The sequence below is a fragment of the Lutra lutra genome, chromosome 1 (assembly GCF_902655055.1).
Source record: "Lutra lutra chromosome 1, mLutLut1.2, whole genome shotgun sequence".
NCBI lineage: Eukaryota > Metazoa > Chordata > Mammalia > Carnivora > Mustelidae > Lutra > Lutra lutra.
The window spans coordinates 197,294,011-197,316,708 of NC_062278.1; the positions used below are offsets into that span (position 1 = coordinate 197,294,011).

Consider the following 22,698-nt stretch of genomic DNA (forward strand, 5'->3'; position numbering starts at 1 on the left):
CCTCCCACCCTCAGGTCTTTGTCTTTGCTTTGAAGGATAAAAATATTATGTTGGGTATAGAAACAAGCTTATTGCCCCCCCAAATAAAAATGCTTAAGTTTAATTACTAATACTACATAATGATAATCTGTGAAAAGCACAAGATTAAAATGTACTTATATTAGATTTTAACATTTACATTTTATGAGTAATTCTTCCTTTTCAAGTTTCTCCTCCTCTAGTGATCTTTCCACTTCTTCAGGGGGAAAAAAAAATACAGCCTTGGAAAATCCCTCCAAAACTCCCACCAAAATAGGTTATTAACGATATCACATCCTCAAGGTCCTAAAGATCATGACACTGGCATTAACTTCAGAGGGAATCACAGTTTAAGAAGTCCTATATTAAATGCAGATCAAAATACAGTTATCACTCATCACTGAGTAGTTATTACTCACCAATAATTTGCATACCCTAAATATTTGAAAAACACACCTAATTATCAATCAAAATATAAACTGTAAAGCTAAATTTGGAAACAAAATAACCTGTGCCTCATTATACATTATTATTAATTAGAATTGTAGCTAATGTGAAAATTAAAGTATATTATATTCTAAAAGTATTGCATTAATTTTCTACCATTATAAGAATAATCCTGAAGTGTTAACAGTATACCATCACCTAGAATATTGTTAACCAAGTAATTAATACAAAAACTTCATGGCACTAAATTATACTCACTCTGAGCGGAGTCGGGCTTCCATACCATCTGGTAGAAAAAGTTTTATTGTGGAAACAATACACCCATGGGTAACTGGTTAAAACAAACAAATAAGATGGATTAAATAATTGTTTAAAAATACAAACCTTCATACCTCTCATTTCCAAACATATACTTTGTTCCTAAATGTAGTAACTTGGAGGAAAAAAATCTGGTGGTTTAATGACAATATTCATTTCCCTGGAGAAAGTCATTCTTCTTCATACTGAATCACAGTTGCAAGGCAAAATTACAGACAGAATTGTTTTTCAAAAGTGTCCTAACCTCCAGTGCTGTAACAGTCAATAAAAGGTCAGTGGAATATATAGAAATAAAATTGAGAGGAAATGCACTTTCTCCCCTATCTGCTGGCATCAAAACTTAACTCAAACTATTCCCCAATTTAGCATTTAGCCTTAATTCCTAATTCTCCTGTCCTCAACCTATAACACGCTTCACAAAACCTAGTTCTGTATAATACAGCTTGGAATATGCTGTTCAAGTCCCCCATTTGATGAGTGAGAAAACCAAGACCTCAGAAAAGTGAACCTGCTTCTGGAATTCTTTAAGCATCAAAGCTGTTTGCTAGAACTCAAGTCTGAGATTTCCAGTTCAGTATTTAAAATGTGGTTTTATGTTCTCGGTACTTTTTCTTCCTCCACCCTGAAACATTTTTATATAACATTACACCACTTTATAGACAACTTCTTACTGTTGCTTCTTACTTCCTCCTTTTCCTTCTGAAGATTTCAAGAGACAAAACCCCCCAAAAGCAGCATTTATACAGAGCTTCTCTTTGTGACTGGGTTTTACGGGGAAAAAAATTTCTTGCTAGTTTAAGGTTGATGGCTTTTTATTTCTCTGTTCTTCCAAGATTACATCTTCCAGGGTTAGGGTTCAAAGAGTTAATTTATTTAGTTTACCAAAATCTAATTAATACAGGGTGATGAAAATATACCATCTCATGATTAGAAGACTGGTAGTTATGTGACCATATACATTTGTCAAAACTAGGTGAGTTTTATAAAACTGGTGTGTTGCAAGGAAATTATATCTCAATAAAACTGATTAAGAATAAAGCTAATGCTGGGGCACCTGGGTAGCTCAATCGGTTAAGCATCTGACTTCAGCTCAGGTCATGATCTCAGAACCTGGGTATCACCAATGCTGGGCTCTGTGCTTAGTGAGGAGTCTGCTTCTTCCTCTCCCTCTGCCCCTCCCCACTCTTGTGCTCTCTCTCTTTTTTTCTCTCAAATTAAAAATAAATAAAATCTAGGGGCACCTAGGTGGTTCAGTGGGTTAAAGCCTCTGCCTTCGGCTCAGGTCATGATCCCAGGGTCCTGGGATCGAGCCCTGCATCAGGCTCTCTGCTCAGTGGGGAGCCTGCTTCTCCCTCTCTCTCTCTGCCTGCCTCTCTGCCTACTTGTGATCACTGTCTGTCAAATAAATAAATAAATAAATCTTTAAAAATAAATAAATAAATAAAATCTTTTTTAAAAAAAGAATAGAGCTAATGCATTTATGTAAGAATAACTTATTAAGTGATCAGGCCCATGAATCATAAAAATATTATAAACATAAAGTAATATGATTATTCTGTCATCTGGAAATATACAGTAAATTTAAGAAATTTAGTGCAGTTTACTCAATTTTCATTAACTTATTATTTGAAAACTGCTAACACGGATCAAGAACCACCTATGGGTCAGTCTTCTAAACTTTGCCTAACATAGCAATTATAGCCATCAACCACTGGGCTCCTTCCTTCCATTCAGGCCTCATCCTCTAGCCTGCTACCATAAATATCGTATGCAAGACCACGCTACCTGCACTTCCAAATTCTATAACTCCGTGCATTTTATGAGTTGTTCTGTCACTGATGTCCTTTATCCTCTTGCCTGCATGACCAAATGCTACTTATCCTCTAGGCTCAGACTTTCTACTTACTTCACCAAACTCATTATCTGACTGAGGGGTCCCCAGAGCTTCCTATTATCTACTTCTTATAATAGTAAGCATACTGTGTTATGAATATTTATCATTTACACAACCATTTTCTCACCAGATACAGTCAACTCTGTGAGAGGGACAGGATTGGTTGCTTTTCACTTTTTAAATACACACTTGGCAGAGTTATCTGGTACAAACTAGGCCTTTAATGAATAATTACTGAATGTGCAAAAAAATATATCTAGTTAATATTCTACAGTTTCCATTACCCAGGATGAAGATGTCTCTTATTTTGAGGACACTTATAAGTACTGCCTAACTCCCACCTTTCCCTGGTACAACACAGGGAAGGGACAGATTTACCCCATCTCTATGACTCCCCCAGAGGTTTACTGTAGACAGGCTATAATAAATATAGGAGAACAGTACAAGAAGATCCAGCAATACTGACACTTGACCAATATCTTTAAGTTGGTAATAAAGTCTAAAAAAGTAGGTGTAGCTGAGTTACGGAATAAAACTGCACTGCCGGAACTGATAAGCTATGATATATTACATCAGAATTTCCATTGTTCAGATATATCACCTCCAAGTCCAGCAACTGGACTGATGTACAAATCTGTGAAATGAATCAAGAGCTAATACTTAATACTGACAGGGCAGCACAGGGTTGCTGTACTACTGAAGGCAGTTAAAGACCACGTCTGACTAAGCTAGCCAGCCCTGCCTTTGAAAAGGTTCTTGTGACAACGAGATACATAGAGGCACGGAATTATTAGTTGTCTTTTTAAATTTGCAATGGGCAAGTACTTAAACCAACCTGATAAAAATATTTTGTCCTAATACTTATATTAACTAATTTTACACGGCAGTATTTTCCAAAATGGAGTGCTAGCAGGTGCTGACAAAAAAGGATTTGGGGGTCAGAAGAGTTTGGAAAATACTTGGTTAAAAGTGATTGAAAGAGTTTCGATTTTTTAAGATTTTATTTATTTATTTAACAGACAGAGATCACAGGTAGGCAGAGAGGCAGGCAAAGAGAGAGATGGGAGGAAGCAGGCTCCCTTCAGAGCAGAGAGCCGATGCGGGGCTCAATCCCAGGACCCTGGGATCATGACCTGAGCCGAAGGCAGAGGCTTTAACCCACTGAGCCACCCAGGTGCCCCGAAAGAGTTTTGATTTTTTAAACCAGTCTTTCTCAGAGATTAATCAGCTTTTTATCTACCATGAGACTCTGAAAGTAAGATGCATTTTCCAAACTTATTTAACCATTGAGCTTCTCCCCTGTTTTCAGAACACTTACATAGGAACTGAAATAGTATTATATGCATGATATACATGATATTATGAAAAAATACTTTGGAAAATACTGCTCTCAAATATTCTATGAATCACTTTGTAAACAAATTTTGCTCTCAAAATTTACCCAGAAACATTATTTACCATAAAGACTCAAAGACAAAACTGATTATAAAACACAAAAAGTTTTTCAGGTAGGGTAAGAAGGCTGTATGGTCAGTGCCACATTAAATACAGGTAGCTTCACTTTTTTTTTTTTTTTTTTAAGAGAGACAGCATGTGGGTGGGAGGAGCAAAAGGAGGGAAACAGAGAGAATCTTAAGCAGGCTCCACACCCAGTATGGATATGGGGCTCAATCTCAAGACCTTGAGATCATGACCTAAGCTGAAATCAAGATTCAGAGCCTTAACCAACTGAGTTATCCAGGTGCCTCCCACTTTGCTTTCTAAAAGTTTATGTTACATTACTTCACTCTTATGAAAGACCTACATTAGTACCTGTTTTTTTCTTTTTTTTTTTTTAAGATTTTATTTATTTATTTGTCAGAGAGAGAGAGAGGGAGAGAGAGCAAGCACAGGCAGACAGAATGGCAGGCAGAGGCAGAGGGAGAAGCAGGTTCCCTGATGAGCAAGGAGCCCGATGTGGGCTCGATCCCAGGACGCTGGGATCATGACCTGAGCCGAAGGCAGCTGCTTAACCAACTGAGCCACCCAGGCGTCCCAGTACCTGTTTTTCTAACCAAAAGAAATCCAAAGAGGATTTTTGCTTATTACAAAAAAAGGTGAAAAGCACAAATAGCATTCAGTGTGGGTTTTGCAGCGAGCTGTTACAAAGACATTAAGAGTGGCTCCGCCAAGTTCCTCCCCAACAAACTGCACTCAGCATCAAAGCGTCTAGCCACCACAGGTCTGAACTGTGTCTGTGAGCATCTGTGCTTTATCTTGATTTATTTTGTGTATCCGTTAGCCAGGTATGTCCTTAGGTATCAGAAAAGCCTAAGAGAGGTGACTTTTTGGGTCTGGGAACTCTAAAAAAATTTTCCTTGTAAATTAATGGTAATTGTTTCTTCACTTTATACCAATTTTAAAAGGCTGCATAGGGGACACCTGGGTGGTTCAGTCGATTAAGCATCAGACTCTTGATTTCAGCTCAGGTCTCAATCTCATGGTCGTGATTTGAGCCACTGCACTACTTTAGGGGGGAGAAAAAAAGGTTTCATAGGAATGATATACTTTCTGACAGCAAGGAAACCTATACACATGCACTGTAAGCTACATGCAAATTTCAGAAATGTTTGAATATGAAAAACAAGTGTGTCTGAATCAAAAAAAAAGGTATTTATGGAGAAAAATCTGTAATTACTTGTAGTTATGAGACTTTATTAAAAATCAAAATGAAGACTATTCAAGCTGTCATTTGTAGGTTTTTCCCTCTATTCTCTTATACAGGTTATTTATTTTGCTTTTGAGTTAATATATGTACTCTATGGTCTGAAGTCAGCTTTTTTTTTTTTTTTTTTAGTGTTTTACTCCTTTTTTTCTTAAAAAGATTTTATTTATTTATTTGACAAAGATCACAAGTAGGAAGAGAGGCACGCAGGGAGCCTGATGCGGGGCTCCATCCCAGGACCCTGACATCATGACTTGAGCCAAAGGCAGAGGCTTAACCTTCTGAGCCACCCAGGCGCCCTGGAAGTCAGCTTTTTATATTGCCTCTTCACATAGACGTTACTTAAGAGACCCATGTTAACTGTGATTAGCTTAAAAGCTATTTAAGGCCCTGGATTGGGAGACTGAAACTTCTGGGATATGTTGTAGTCCGAGTTCTAGCTCTGTTCTTGCACTGAGTGGGAAGGTCAACACTACTCTATATCTGAGTAGTCTGAAGGATCCCTTGAAATGACTGGCAGTAATAGGTACAATGAGTGAGATCATAAATGCACAAGAAATATCAAAAAAACCAAGACCTAAATGAGAGGTGGTAACATTTCCAAACTGGGGAATTATTAGCTTGTCTTTTGACCGCAATCTAAGATAAAACAGTTACCAAACTTTTATCCCTGAATGTTTTGTCTCATAAAGCTTTTGATTCAAAGATTTTATTTTAAAGAATTCATTTATTTATAAGTGAGTGAGAACAAGAACGTGAGCAAGGCGAGAGGCTGAGGGAGAAGCAGTGGGACAAGCATACTCTCCCTGAGCAGGAAGCCCGCCTCAGGCTCGATCCAAGGACCTTGAGATCATGACCTGAACCAAATGCAGAGGCTTAACCAACTGATCTACCCAACTGCCCTGATTTTTTTTAAGTAGGCTCCTCACTGAGCATGGAGCCCCATGTGGGGCTTGAACTCAGGACACTTGAGATCTGGATCTGAGCGGAAATCAAGAGAGGAACACTTAATGGACTGAGCCATCCAGGCGCTCCACAAAGACCTTATCTTTTTTTAAATTCCGAAAAGAAGCAGGAAAAGTTAGCTGAATAGACAACCAACATTTTAATTCTTAAAAAATGTTTCTGAATTGATAGTCTATCATTGTCTTCATTTATGAGCTGGAGTTCAGTAATAAAAAGCTTTCCCTCCTCGACTACTTGTTTATGTCAGGAATAATTCCCTCCAGGAAAGGTAGCATCAATGATTTATTCTTTCCCTTTACTTACATGTTTTCAGATGGTTTCTCTAGATTCTAGGCTCTTCTAAGGCTGATCGATTCATTTTGCTTTCCTTTTAGTATCACTTAAGTTCATGAATTTGAACACAAGTTGATATATTTCATGATATTATTTTTATTGATCCTCAAACTGTCCCATCTTCGATCAATTAGAACTTCATGTTAATTCTTGAGTTTTCTGACAGAACCCTAGCAGTCTTAGATAGCTTCATGGCTTTATATATGACAAAATCTTCTAGGCTCAACCTGTACATTTCCTGACTTATTTCCTAGCTGTTTCTTCCAGGAATCCTGTTTCTAGCTATTTATTTGGTGGGAGGAATCCTTTCTCCGGGTATGTGAATTCATTTGCTACTTTATTTCTCTAGCATATAATGGAGCAATAGTGCTTGTTAGCTTATTTTTCAATTTATGCACAAGTGGTTCTTTGGTTTTAGCTGTTTGCTAGGTACTCACTGAGAACTTGCTGGCTACAAAGCAATATGCTGGTAAAGATGAAGAAAACAAGATGATTATGACTAGATCCTTGTCCTTGAGGAGGTTTTGGCTTATTTTGTAGAGAGAACAAGAAATATCTAACATAACAACAAAAGAGGAAATTTTTCACAAATGCTACAAAAGGTACAAAACACTATGGGAATTTGGAATGGACAAGGGCAGGGGAAAGATTTATAAAAAGGGTAAAAAAAAAGAATATGATTCAAAAGATAGGCTGAGAGAATGGCATGAGCAAAGAAAGAGAAAGAGGAGAGTGTAAGAGAGTGCACATCTTAGGAGGGCAGCTGGAGGAAGACTGGAGAAAGCAGATAAAGAATATATTTCAGGGTCTCTAGGTGCCAGGCCCATGCTAATTACACTATACATGTAACTAACTGCTTATGACACACCACGTAAATAGTTATTTTTACGTCTTATTTTACAGATGAGACACATAAGACAAGGTCAAAGAAGCGAAAGTAACTTGCTTGGGATCATATGTGTGGTAAGTGGCAGTGCTAGGATTCAAAACAACCTTTTCCATATGCCATCTTACCTCTAATCTAGTTTAGCAGCTTAACATTTATAAAGGAAAGGAGTGGGAAACAAAATCAAAGTTGAATTGAGCCCACATTTCTGAGGGCCTCAAGTGTACAATTAAGCATTTCAGAATTTGTTCTGCAGTATGGTACAGCCTTCTCAAGCAGGAGAGTGACCCAGCTGTAACAAGAATATTCTGGAGGCAGTGGGTTGGGAGTGTATAGTGGCCACAAGCAGAGGGCCGGTGTGATGCTCTAGGCTGACAACAGGAGGAAGAAGCAGGAGCAGTGAAGGAAAGAAATGATCTGAATGACTAGAGGTAAAGAGACACGATTCAGAAACAATACCACTATTCTGAGCTAGTGTATGGGAAGACGATGGAGTAATAAAAAGAAACTGCTAAGTCAGGAGAATGCTCTAGTTTGAAGGGGAGATTAAGCTTTGTACAGAGTCATTTTAAGGGGCTTGAGGACAGGGGATAGCATATAAAACAGGTGCTGCCAGGAACTTAACTGAATAGGGTTGTTTTTTTTTTTTTTAAGATTTTATTTATTTATTTGACAGAGAGAAATCACAAGTAAGCAGAGAGGCAGGAAGAGAGAGAGGAGGAAGCAGGCTCCCTGCTGAGCAGAAAGCCCGATGTGGGGCTCGAACCCAGGACCTGGGATCATGACCTGAGCCGAAGGCAGCAGCTTAACCCACTGAGCCACCCAGGCGCCCCAGACTGAATAGGGTTTTTAAGCCCAACTTCCAAAAGAACAACCAAGACTTTTTTAAAAAAATAGTTATACTCAGTTCCCACAACTTGCAAATCCCCTTTTTAGGACTGAAGAGTGGGATCCAGACATCTGAAGTTTCAAAAGTTCTGCAGATAATTGCGGTGCAGGTAATTTCTGGGTCAAGAACCCACTTTTTAAAAGAACAAAAGTAGACTGCCATGCTATCAGAAAGATTCTCTTAGTCACCCCAGCAAATTAGGCACAGCCTGTGCTGAATCAGCTTTGTGATTTTCCCTAGCAGCTAGAAAGTGGAAGAAAGTAAAGCTTCTGGTGAAAGTTACCAAAAGCTGGGAATGAGCAAGGACAGCAAAGCCTAAAGTCAAGGGGGTGGTCTAGCAGTTAGTGAGAGTACCTTTGAAATGGCCAATGATAAGTTCCAAAGGACAGACAGGTAAAGGAGCTTGGGGCTGAAGCTACTGTGAAAGAGGGGCGAACTTACAGGCAAGAAAAGATGATACAATGACTGGCAAATGACCTGGCCTTGAGATGGGAATTCCATATACACTCTATCCATGTTCACACAGAACATCATGCTGCAATGTAAACACTGAACATCATACCATAAACCTTGAAATAGGTAGTAGTATCATGAGTTCCATTCTATTAGATGAGCAAATTAAAGTTTAGATAGGTTAAGGAGAGGTAACTTAGTCACGGTAAAATAAAAACAGCGGTGGAAAATAAGAAGGTTACCAGTTTCCAATCGTCATCTGAAGCTTCTGGATTAGGAGGAAGGTTGTCAAAATCTTAGTTGAGATAAGGTGGTAGAAAGAACTTTCGTAACATCGTGGAGGAAGATTCATGACATTTTGAAATTTATTCAACCAGTGCGTGCCAGTTTTTGAGTGTGGAGATTCTACAATGAAGACACGCACTCTGGCTGCTCTTGCATAGCTGATAGTTAGTGAGGGAGGCAAACACGTAAGGGGGAGTGCCGTGTGCAACGGGGACATGGAAAGGCACCTTTTCCAGCCTAGAAAAGTTTCTAGCCAAAGGAAAAAGCATGTGCAAGGGCTTGAAGACCAGAAAACACAAGATCTATTGTGGGAAACAAAAGTAACTAAGGGCAGTTACTGAGGAAGATAGCACTGACTGCTTGTAATAGGCCCCTTGTTCACAGCGGCTTACCTAGGAACAGATACTGGTGAAGTGGACTTCAGTGATGAACTGACTGGAGTTATATGTCAAGTTTATAGAACTAATTGGTCCCAAGCTTTGCAGCAGAGGATTACTGTAATATTATGTGACCCAGGAAACTCATGCCCTGTCTGAGCAGTTTGTGGATTGGGGAACAGAGGAGTAGATAGCATTAGGTTCCTAAAGCCCCCATTCCAGAAGGATCTGATAGGTTGGCTTTCTGTCTTCCTCATTTCCTTAAAAAGAAAAATCTGTTAGAAGATCATCCTGTTTGTTTACCAGATATTTTACATCTATAGGGCAGGTTATTTGTACAGTGAGTTTTCTCACTGGGGTCACACCATGTGAAAAGCCAAACATCAAAATCAGCTTGTTTTGGAGAGGTTAGAGTAGAAGAGTCACTAATGTGAATGGATATGCTCAATGACATCATGTGTCTATCACCTTTTTAACAAAATCACGATTTTTTTTTTAAAGATTTTATTTATTTATTTGACAGACAGAGATCACAAGTAGGCAGAGAAGCAGGCAGAGAGAGAGGAGGAAGCAGGCTCCCCGCCAAGCAGAGAGCCTGAAGCAGGGCTCGATCCCAGGACTCTGGGATCATGACCTGAGCTGAAAGCAGAGGCTTTAACCCACTGAGCCACCCAGGTGCCCCCAAAATCACGATTTTATACACACATACAAAAAGCCATTTTTATATATTATATATTTTTTGAAATTTCCTTTTATACATAATTTCATACAAATATATAAATGACACAGATAGTGGAAGGTTTTTAACAACTGTCTTACTAACCCCCACCCTTTTTAATTTGGCTGTCTCTTCTTTATTCTTCTCCTCTACCACACTCCAGGATGATTCACAATAATGACCTAGTTTGCACCCTTCCATGCTTTTCCCCCAAGGTCATATAATCAAATACAAACATATACATGTATGTATATATTCATAGGGATTGCTGAGACTTTTTAAAATAATGAAATTATTAATAGTAATTCTTTCCTCAACATTATATCTTATAGAAATCCCTGCAATTGATATAAATCTATTTTATTCTTTTTAATAGCTACACAATGGGCAATTTTAAAATTATGCTTCCTTTGTTTTTTGTTCCATACACAGTGATGCAAAAAAAAAAATCCTCTTATACATCCTCAAACTATTTTTGTCATTTCTAGTGTCTAATTTTATATTCTTACTATAAATGTATTCAAAAGCACTATGTAGTACTGTTTTGCATTAATTCATGCTTTATGTAAATAGTATTGGACCACGCACATCCATTTGTAATTTACTTGAGATAATGTCTTGAGATTTGTCCTTACTGATACATGTAAATTTAGTTCATACACTTTTATACCTGTATAGTATTTGTGCTTTTATTCTATTTTTATTTTTACTTACTTATTTATTTATATTTTTAGAGAGAGAGTGCAGGTGTGGGGGGGATGGGAGAGAGAGACAATCTTTTTTTTTTTTTTTTTTTAAGATTGTATTTATTTGTCAGAGAGAGAGGGGACACAATCAGGGGAAACAGCAGGCAGAGGGAAAAGCAGCTCCCTGCTGAGCAAGGAGCCTGAAGTGGAACTCAGTCCCAGGACCCTAGAACCACGACCTGAGCTGAAGGCAGACACTTAACCGACTGAGCCACCCAGGCATCCCAAGAGAATCTTAAGGGTCCGTGCCCAGCGTGGAGCCCGACACAGCTCTTGATCTCAGGATCCTGAGGTCATGACCTGAGTCAAAAATCAAGAGTCAGACACCAAAGTGAGCCACCCAGGTGCCCCTTTTTATTCTAATTAGAATTCTTATTTTATTTAGTTTTTTCTATTCATTCTACTTATTTAGAATTTTTATTAGGAAACTCCTAAACTTCATCAAATGCCTTTTCCTCTCTCTTTTTTTTCTTCTTTCCTTTCTCTTTCTTTCTTTCATTCGTTTGTTTGTTTCCAGAGTACGGCTTTATTTTGCAGTACAGAAATATTCTGGAGCCATTTTGAGGCAGACATCATTAAAGTGGAGGCTCTGTCAAATCAATACTGCAATATAGCTTGGTCCATTGAAGAATCCACATCTAGAATACAAAAGAAGCTTCTACATTTACCTGGTTTATGACAGATTTCTTTCCCTTTGCTCTCATCAATTTTATGAGGCTAAAACACTGTACACAGGTTTCCTCCAAAATGAGTCTCACAGCCTGGAATTGGGTTAGAATTTCAGGCCCATGTAACCCCAACTTGTGGCTGTATTATATGGGTACTCATAATACTTGACAGGACACAAAATGTAAAGGTGCAGGGAAAATTGAGGGATTCTGCCCCAAATTGTGGAATATTCGATTCCTAATTTCTTTAATGTCAAGAGGACAGAAGGCACGAAAAACTGTACTGATCCAGCTCTTGAGCAGCAGAGGCACACAACTGCAAAGGCTACATTGACTAAAAGATACAAATACTGTATCAAGTGCTCTGTATCAGCGTCACAATGTTTTTTTTTTACAACTGATCCTTCACTGGGGGGAAAAAAAAAGCCAATACTGGTTAAACTGAACAGAATATGGTAACCTGCCAACTCTGAATAGCCACTCCATGAAAACAAATTAATACATAATATTAAAAAGGGAAGGAATATTTAGTGGTACAGTGCTTGGCAATCTCAGCTTTGATTACAAAAGCAGGTCTTATAATATTGATTTCAAAAATATTATTTATTTATTTGAGAGCGAGTAAGCAAGAGAGAACACAAGCCAGGGGAGGGGCAGAGGGACTCCCTGCTGAACAGGGAGCCCAATGTGGGACTTGATCCCAGGACCCTGGTATCATGACCTGAACTGAAGGAAGATGCTTAACTGACTGAGCCACCCAGGTGCCCCCCTTTTATTAAAATACCACTTATTTATTTGAGAGAGAAAGTAAGTGAGAAAGACCACAAACTGGGGGAGGGGCAGAGGGAGATGGAGCAAACTCCCCACTGAGCAGGTAGCCCAATGTGGGACTTGATCCCAAGACCCTACGATCGAGTTGGTGGTATAGTGGTGAGCATAGCTGCCTTCCAAGATCCTAGGATCAATAATATTGATTTTATACAGTATACATCATTTGCCAAAAGTTAAGTTTGTCCCAATTAGATAATAAATTGTACTATTGTTAGTCTTCCCCATAGATGTCATTTTTCTTATGTTCATTTCCTCAAAGTCAAACTCAGATTTGATCATCCTCTTACAGATGACTTTAACGTCATCAAAAGTTGTTCCAAAGTGAGTTGTGACATTGTATGTGCAGGAAATAAAGATCTGGCTTTCTGTTCCCAAGCCTTCTGGCACAAGGTCACGAATGCTAAGAAATTTCTCTTCAATCAGCTCCAAAAGCTGCAAAACTGGTCTGATTTCTTTCTCTGGTTCACTGGTCTTCACAGTTGTACTAACTATGGTGATATACTTCCCTTGTCCTGCCACATTGTATACGGAGGAGATCATACAGACATAGATATCTGACTTCCAACTGTTAGTTCTGGGGAATGATGATCTGGCAGGAGTTGGCACCACTGGTGTTCTTGATGGGGTGGCTGAGGATTCAGATAACTCTAATCATCTGGCTCACTTTTTCTACCGGGTCTTTGACACAGCTGGGATCACAAATGAGCTGCCTACAGCAAGGAACTTCTCCTGTAATTTCAGACCAATCACTCTTGGTATGATTTCACACCAATCACTCTTCCATTCTGCACAATGATTCTTCAGTTTGTTTATTGAGCATGTAGGTACCACCATAAATAGCACTTAGCCCTGCAGATTCCAGGCTAAGTTCTCCAAGACCATGGAGAGGATAAAGGTATAGGCTTTTGCTGTATCTTGCCAGAGACTTGTAAAGTTTAATCCTCTTAATGGTTTCACAACATGGTTCATCTAAATAGTCATCCATTCTTTTTATTTTTTTTTTAAGATTTTTTATTTATTCGTTTTGAAAAAGAGCAAGCAAGAGCATGAGCAGGGTAGAGGGTCAGAAGGAAGAGAAGCAGACTCCCTGCTGAGCAGGATGCCCAACAAGAGGCTGAATCCCAGGAGCCCAGGATCATGATCTATGCCAAAGGCAGATGCTTAACCAACTGAGCCCCCCCAACCACCCACCCCAAATAGTCATCGGTTCTATAAAATGCCAGGGCATGGCCAGTAAAATCTATGATCTTATCCCAAGTTAAATTTCTTGTACACCTCGCGAACTGCAAGTCTTCTTAGGATCAATGCCTTCTAAATTTCATCAAAGCTGGCAACACACACTAGGAATTTTCTGAAGCGATATTTTTCAGTTCCACTAAGCTAGATGCCAGGGCTTCTGTTTCAATGGAAGTAACCTTATAGATATTTCCTCCCTTAGAGACAAAGCTCCCTTCAGTCACTTTGAAAACCAGAGAGCAACTGACCTCTGTATAAAGCAGCATCTTAACCAGCTGACCACGGACCATAAGGAACTTGGGAATTAAGTCAACATTCCAGTCTCTTCTCCCCATTGACGGTAGTGGTATTCCTGGTATTTTAAATCTTTTGTATAAATCTTTCAGAGGTATTAGAGATGAATTTCTCCTCCACAGTATAAATTTCTATCCATGGGAAGAACCTTCTTTCCATGTATTGACATTATACCTGACAGGATATATCCAGTCAGGCTGGTGCCCAGCTGGAGTACCTTGTACTCCTCTTCATAGCGGGGGGAGGGTGAGGCCTTAAGACCCAGGAAAGGAGAAAGCGCAGGAGCCAGAAGCTATAGGGCCAACCTCAAGAACAGGGGAAGTGCTCAGGCTGGCCTGATGGAAAAGGGAAGCCAGGGCTAGAAGTACAAGGGAGCTGGAGAGGAGGGAGGCTGGCTGCCATGCCAGATGAGAAGAGAGAAATCAAATGCTTTTTCAATACTTACTGGTTATAAAGTAACATGTTTTTCATGTAACATGTTTAGGTTGTGGATGACGTTAGTATATATCCCCAATATTGAATCATTTTTGCATTCCTAGAATAAAACCTACTTTGTTTATTCTAGCATTATTTCTGAAGTTAATTTACTAATACTTTAATCAGAATTGTTCATCTATTGTCACAAATGAAAATAGTGCTAGTTTTCTGTTTTTGAACTGTATCTTTATCAGAATTTGACATTAATGATATGCTGCTGGCTTCTCTAAAGTAGATTTTGACAGCTTTCCATCTTTATACATGTTTGAATTATTTAAATAACTGGATTTATCTGCTTTTAAAAATATGATTATATTCAGCTATGAATGCCTCTGTTTCTGGTCAATCTTTAATAACTTCTTAGTCTCTTTTAAGGAAAACAATTTACTCAAGTTTTCTACATCTTGGGATAACTTTGCTAAGACAACAATTTATTGTAGCTTTTTTCTTTGTCATGGATTGGCATGTACTAGTTTCTCAAAATTCTTTTAGCATATCCTGTATCTGTATTTATGTCTCCTTTCTCATTCCTTATCTTGTGTATTTTTGCTAGTATTTTTTTAACGTAATAAGGGATTTAAGGGTTGTGATTACCTGTTTAGTGTTTGCTGGTTGGTTGGATGATTTTCAAAGAACCAGCATTTGGTTTGGTCATCCCTTCTATAGTTTTTTGCTTATTTCATTAATTTCTGCTTTTCTTTTTCTTGTTCTTTTTCTAATATCTCCTAAATGCCAAGTTTCTTCATCGTCCTTTTTCTTTAGTACAGAAGGAATTTAAGATTGTAAATTTTATTTGAGTAAAGTATTTACAGTATTTTGGTATAAAAGTCCTTTCCATATAGTTTAAAATTTCCCTTTTGATTTCTTCTTTGAACCAGAGGTTAACCTATAGTACTATATAATTTCAGGAGGATTTTCTAAGTGATATAAAGCTTATCACAGTACTGTTTAGCAAAGGACAAAGTCTTTTTCCCTGGTATACGCTTAAACAGGTAGTCCTCAGCTAGTGATAGAGCTGTATCCCAAGAGCCCAGGCATACATCAACTTTTTGAAGATAATAAATACCAAAAGAAACAACATTTTAAGTGATGAAGAAATTTTTCTTTAATTAATTTCCTTAAAGTTGGCATAAAAGATAGTTAAATGTTCAAAGAAGCCTACAAGAATCTAACGTTTCTAAAATAATAGTGCTCTAATAATAACCCTGAATTTCAGGATTTAGTCCTCTTAGCTTCCTACAGCATGTTCTAAAGAGTGTCTCTCACAGTTGATGGGAAAGAGTGGGCAGGAGTTTGGAAAGAGCTGTGTTCTAGAACAGTCACCTCCCTGGAGATGTGCATATATGTTAGCATATTAAGGACTGTGAGAGGTCCTGTTTACTTTTGGTTAACTAAGCATTTTCTAAGTGCATTTGACAACCTCATTCTTTTATTAATTAACAACTATTAATTCTCTTTGGGAAATGCAAGCCAAGAAGACATTCCTTGGAGAAAATGTGTAATCAAATTCTCTGTCTTCTCTGTGGGTTATTCATAGCTGGGACTCAGTAAGTGTTTGCTGAATGACTTGGTACCAGAGATGGTGTGATGCAACAAATGCAACAGTGTCCAACATGGCTGCTCTTAGTACGGTCATACATAAGGTGAGCTCTCTTTGTACGGAGTACTCAGTACTTTTTGTATCAAAATACAAACTTTCTATTTTACAACTGTAAATGGAAATCACTAAGAATATGACACTACCTGAATTCAAATACCAAAATCTAACTCCCTGAGAAGGCTATCAAAACCTGGTAAAAATAGGGGCGCCTGGGTGGCTCAGTGGGTTAAAGCCTCTGACTTCAGCTCAGGTCATGATCTCAGGGTCCTGGGATGGAGCCCCACATCGGGCTCTCTGCTCAGCAGGGAGCCTGCTTCCCCCTTCCCTCTCTGCCTGCCTCTCTGCCTACTTGTGATCTCTGTCAAATAAATAAATAAAAAATCTTTAAAAAAACAAAAAACAAAAAACCTGGTAAAAATATATTGCAGTTGCAACACCCAGTGAAAAGAATATAAACATACATACACATGCACACACATGGTAGCAGCAGCACGACCCACCCACCCTCATCTCCATGTCCACTGTGCAAAATGTCACATACTGATGACTTAGGGCATCACCAGATCAAAGTATGTTCAGAGAAGCAAAAGGAGAAACCTGTCAACTGGTTCCATTGTCCATAAGACAGCAAAATTGCATACTTTTGATTCATACTGATTTAGTTTTATGATCCAGCCATATAATTTCATGGCCATAAAGTAGACAGTGAAGCAGGTAAAGCCAGGAAGCTTCAGAATTGTAAAATTGACAATCCACATTTATTTAGCTAAAGAGCTTCTAGTTTCAAAAACTGAGATGTGAAATCTTCTATCTTGATGGGTACTATTAACTGCCTACAGAACTCTGATTTTGTTTGGGACAATGTACACACAACTGGAAGGGATAAATCATAATTGACATATGACAATCATGGAGATCCTGATCCCTTCTGCCAGGTAAGTAACTTCCTAGGCTTCTTTGTAGCCATAGATAGGTATGTATGTGGCCACTGGGACAAGAGGAGTGTAAATCTGCTGAAAGAATTCTACAAAAGACTGTGTTTTCAACATAAAAAAAGAGCCATACAAGAAGACACTTTGTCCCCGCCTTGCAGTTTTTGCTTGACGTTTGGGGCTTTGGGCTGTAGCCATCCCTCTTTAACCATGAGGCAACAAGCAAAAACTTACAATAAGCAAAAGCATAAGAAACCAACATGTTAAGGACAGTAAGACCCAGATTCCTGGTAACACCACTGAATCAAGTGAACAAAGTTGGACCTACCCTCCTGCATTCTTGTTAACAATAGATATCCTTAAGTTTAAGGTCCTGTTGGTTGGGTATGCTGTCAATGCAGTCAACTGCTTCCCAAACTAGCAGAGGAGTGTCCTATATTTTCATACTGTGATGAAAACTATAAATTCACTTATTAACATTTCAGAATTTAAAACTTCAGAAAACCAATAGGGAAAGTAAGAGATTTTTAGTTTTTCACTGCATATAATGCTGTATTTAAATACTTTTACAAACATGAAATGTTTTATAACATTAAACAGAATTTTTTTAACTTAAAAAGACAAATAATAGGAAAAATTGATCCATACCCGTACCTTTCCGTGTGTTCTCCGTTACATCTACCCCAAACTGGATAATGTCACCAGAAAGAATTTCACATGGTGGACTTTCTTCAGAGCCTCGACTCAATCTCTGGCTATTTATAAAGGTACCGTTACTACTTTTAGTGTCTTGGAGATAAAACTGCAAGACAAAAAAAAAAAAAAAGGAACAGAGATTAATACTAATCATTCCAAACCTACTTTAAGAAAAAGGGTTTCCACCTTTGCAAACTACTACAGGTGGATTTCTTCCCCTATCAATTCAAACCACTTGTTCCAGCTAAGGCTCTCCTTAATATATAGGTAATTAGAACCTGGAAACCAAGTGATTTAAAATCCAGCTAGACAAAATGGTGCAATCACTTTTGAAAACAGTTAAAGTCCTCAAAATGTTAAACAAAAAGTTAGCTAGCATATAACCTAGGCACTCTACTCTGAGGTATATATGCAAGAAGAGAACTTGTACATGAACTTCATAGCAGCATTATTCATAATAGCCCCAAAGTGAAAACAACCTGAAATGAATGTCCATCAGCTGATGAACAGGTAAACAAAATGCAGTGTATTTGTATTATATTACATTATTTAGCAATATAAAAAGTAATGAAGTACTTACTGATTCATGCTACAACACGGATGAACTTAAAACATCGTTGCAAAAGACCATGCATTATATAATTTCATTTATATGAAATACCCAGAAAAACCCATAGAGACAAAAAGCACATTTGTGGTTGCAAGGGGTTGAGATACCAGGGAAAAAAGGGTAAAGGGGCAGGAGACTGGTGATGGAGAGTGATGGTAGAAAATGATTGCTAATGGGAACAAGGTTTCTTTTGTGGGTGACTAAAATGTTCTAAAAACTAAATAATAGTGATGGTTACATAGCTTTGTGAATATACTAAAAACCAGTAAATTGTACATTTTAAAAAGGGAATTTAAAAAAAAGATTTTTATTTATTTGACAGAAAGAGAGCACACACAAGCACACAAGCAGAGGGAGGGACAGAGAGAGAAGCAGACTGCCGGCTAAGCAAGGAGCCCAATCCCGGGCTGGATCCCAGAACCCAGGGATCATGACCTGAGCCAAAGGCAGAACACTTAACAGGATGAGCCACCCAGGCACCCCAAGGGTACATCAAGGGTGAATTTTATAGTATGTGCATTATATCTCAATAAAGCTGTTATTTTTAAGAAAACCCAGTTAGACAAAATTCTAATTCTACCTTTCCATCTCATTCTTTGTAATCTTGTTCCTAGGATATCTGAGTTAAAACAAAGGAAGTGTTTTATTCCACAGGCGAGGACAATTGGTTTTAGGTAACACCTATAATTAATAGCTATCAGCTAACTAATATACTTGGTATTAGGAATGACCTATCTTCAGCAAATTCTTTGTAATAAAGCAGATTGGAGACATTAGGAACTAAAATACTGGAATCAGCTATGAAGCTACTGTTTCCTGGCCTCTTAAACCTGCCTTTCAACACTTGGGTAACTTCCCTCTTTAAAAAGAGAAGGAGTAGAAAGAGGCATAGAAAACCTACTTATATATCACCTACCTATTCTAAAAGAAGTCAGGAACAGTTGGGATCATGCACAACAGACTTACTAGGAAGAAAACAACCAATAAAAAATGATGTACCTTTCTTTTTGCATTTTTCTACACTCTCCAGCCCTACTTATTCTAGCAACAGATTTTCACTGAATTCCTTCCTAAGGAAGAATGTAAAGAAGAAAACTAATATTTATTAAAATATATGTTATACCACCAGACCCTCATTTAATCTTAACATTAAAGCTATGATACAGATATTATTTCCATTTATAAATGAGGAAAATGAGGGGCAGGCAGATATCTGCCAAAGGTCACAGAGCTAAGAGCAAGGATTCATATAATAGAATTGAAAGGGCCATTATTCCCGAATTACTTCACACTGACCTTTATGTTTCATTTATCCTTCACTCCTCCCACAAACTCTTTTCCAAAATGAAACAGAGCGAAAGAATATACATCTTGAAGAAAATATGAAAATGACATTTCTTTTCATTAATTCCTAGATGACAATTTAAAGGCCACCAGCCTGTCCATAAATGACTTATTCTCTGTTTGTAATTCAGAAGAAACCAACTGTTACTTTCGCTAGCAGTTTATATAATTACAGACCATTAATGATGAAAATTGTGTTGATATTTTACAAGTCCATTTGAAATTTATAGGTCTTACCATTTCACACCAAGAAGGAGAAGCACAGGTAATAAATACACTCAAGTAGAAACACTTACTCTCACAATTTTTTCCTACCCTGGAACCTACTGTTATACTGTATAGGGGAATTTGGTTTTTATTTCTTAATGAACATATTCATGGGAAATGTGGCAATATCTGGATTCTGGCTTGGTCATTTGTAGTACTATATGCCTTCACAAGCCAAATAAAGGGGTTATACTAGATTTACAGTGTTCTTCCAACTTCACGTTCTATCTAATCCTTAGTGAGTTACGAAGTCATTTCGTAGTCTGTGGCTAGCATTTTGATTTTAAACTTCAAAAAGAATAGAACATAAATAAGACTAGGGATGCCTGGGTGGCTCAGTGGGTTAAGCCTCTGCCTTTGGCTCGGGTCATGATCCCAGGTCCTGGGATCAAGTCTGGCATTGGGCTCCCTGCTCAGTGGGGAGCCTGCTTCTCCCTCTGCCAATCCCCCAGCTTGTGTGCTCTCGCTTTCTCTCTGATAAATAAATAAATAAAATCTTTAAAAAAATAAGAATATATTGGGGCGCCTGGGTGGCTCAGTTGGTTGAGCAGCTGCCTTCGGCTCAGGTCATGATTCCAGGCTCCTGGATCGAGCCCCGCATCGGGCTCCCTGCTTAGCGGAGAGCCTGCTTCTCTCTATCCCTCTGCCTGCCGCTCTGCTTACTTGTGCTCTCTATCTCTCTGTCAAATAAATAAATAAAATCTTAAAAAAAAAAAAAAGAATATATGAAATGAGTTTCAGTATTGTTAGCAAACTCTGGAAAACAAAAAGGTGTGTATGTATGTGTGTATGTGTTTCAACACCTCTTACATAGCTCTTACATAACCACAAATTTTCAAATTAAAAAAATTCAAAGTCCACATTAACCCACGTTGTTTTCATTCTGACACATCTGTATCACTGTCCAAAGCATGGCCTCCATTTAGCGTGAACCTATCATTTATGGTACTTGCTCACCCTTTCTCTACTCTCAACATGCTAATGGCTTCCAAACACCTTAGAATAAAACCTAAAGTTCTCATCATTATAGCCTATAAGGCCGTATATGATCTTGCTTTTGATTCCCTCTGCAAATTCATTAATTTCCACTACCTTCTACCCTCATTTCTCTCAGCCACACTAACCTCTTCTCATGCGCCTGAGCCTCTGCACTTGTGTATAGCTGGACCACACTAGTCCTCTTCTCTGCAAAACTATTTTCATTGATATGATTTGACTTTCTGTCCATGGCTGTCTTGAAAGATATCAAAAGTCATGTTTCTGCATCTTCTATGAAACAATCTGCGATTACTCAGTCTAAACTGTACAGAAGCTAGTCTATGTACAGGTTAGGTCCCTGAAGGTATAAAGAAGTCAATTTGTTTGCAAGGCACTGTGCTTACAGTCACTGGACGCATTTCCCATAAGTAGATATGTTAGCTGGTCCTTCATCACTTTAAATCAGAAATATTTTCTCCTCTATGATGATAAATCTTCTTCTATGAGGCTGCTACTGCTGCTGCTGCTTCTTTTCCTTAAAAGAGTTTTGGCTACTCTAAAATTTCTTTTCAAATATTGTTGAAGTTTTTTGTTTGTTTTTTTTTTTTTGGGGGGGAGATTTTATTTATTTGACAGAGAGAGAGAGAGAGAGAGAGAGAACACACAAAGGAGGAGTGCGAGAGAAAAGAAGCAGGCTGAGCAGAGAGCCCGATGTGGGGCTCCATCCCAGGACCCTGGCATCATGACCTGAGCTGAAGCCAGACGCTTAACAACTGAGCCTACCCAGGAGGCCCTCTTGTTGAAGTTTTAACTATCTTTATTTACTAGTAGAATAAGGAATGGCCAGGTAGCTCTAGTGCTTGCACTGGCCAACAGGCATTCACTTTAAGCAGGTCTTTAAGTAGCCCTGAATTTATAAAACCCTCTGTAACTTGTGACCAAAGCTCAATTTACACTGTTTTCAGACTTAATCTCTGATTAACCCCTTGTTTTTCCCTAAATAAATGTTAAGCTCCCAGAAATCGGACTCTGATGGTTGTCCTTGAACTAAAAGGTTCTCCCTGCCCCATCACTTTCCCCATCTCTTGTTGATTCTGATTACCTTCAATGACACAGGCACTACGCTCCACATGTTACATAATTTGCTCTTTAGCCTTCAGAAAGTTCTTGTTGTTCATTCCATAAACAAATATATTTTGCATCACTTTCAACTTTGCTAAAATCTATAAATACTTTCATTTCCACTATAATGATAGACTTTAAAAAATATATATTTTATTTATTTGACAGAAATCACAAGCAGACAGAGAGGCAGGCAGAGAGAGAGGAGGAAGCAGGCTCCCTGCAGAGCAGAGAGCCCGATGCAGGGCTCGAAACCAGGACCTGGGACCATGACCCGAGCCGAAGGCAGAGGCTTTAACCCACTGAGCCACCCAGGAGCCCCGACAGACTTTTTAAAAAAGATTTTATTTATTTATTTGAGATAGAAGGAGAGTAAGAGAGAGAGAGCACAAGCATGAGGAGCATCAGGCAGAGGGAGAAGCAGACTCCCTGCTGAGCAGGAAGCCCGATGTCGGGCTTGATCCCAGGACTCTGGGATCTTGACGTGAGCCGAAGGCAGACGCTTAACCCACTGAGCCACTCAGGCACCCCAATAAACTGTTTTCTTCTAACCTTTTCCACACTCATAGGTTTTGCAATATCCAAACACATTTGAACTAAAACTTCAGA

General features: G+C 38.5%; 1 protein-coding gene and 1 pseudogene across 32 annotated transcripts in view; both read right to left on the minus strand.

The window, feature by feature from the left end:
* The window catches only part of SLMAP (sarcolemma associated protein), a 145,586-nt gene that overhangs the window by 65,979 nt on the left and 56,909 nt on the right, over positions 1 to 22,698 (minus strand). For 22 of the 32 annotated variants that reach the window (XM_047691343.1, XM_047691354.1, XM_047691268.1 and 19 more), the window contains exons 2-3: positions 17,727 to 17,874; positions 724 to 796 (exon numbers count right to left, since the gene is read on the minus strand). In XM_047691343.1, the coding sequence (XP_047547299.1) occupies positions 724 to 796; positions 17,727 to 17,874 (221 nt within the window). Of the gene's footprint in view, positions 1 to 723; positions 797 to 17,720; positions 17,875 to 22,698 lie in introns of all 32 variants that reach the window. The other 10 variants (XM_047691260.1, XM_047691179.1, XM_047691197.1 and 7 more) reach the window with 1 other exon arrangement.
* Positions 12,617 to 13,875, minus strand: LOC125078510 (rab GDP dissociation inhibitor beta-like; annotated as a pseudogene).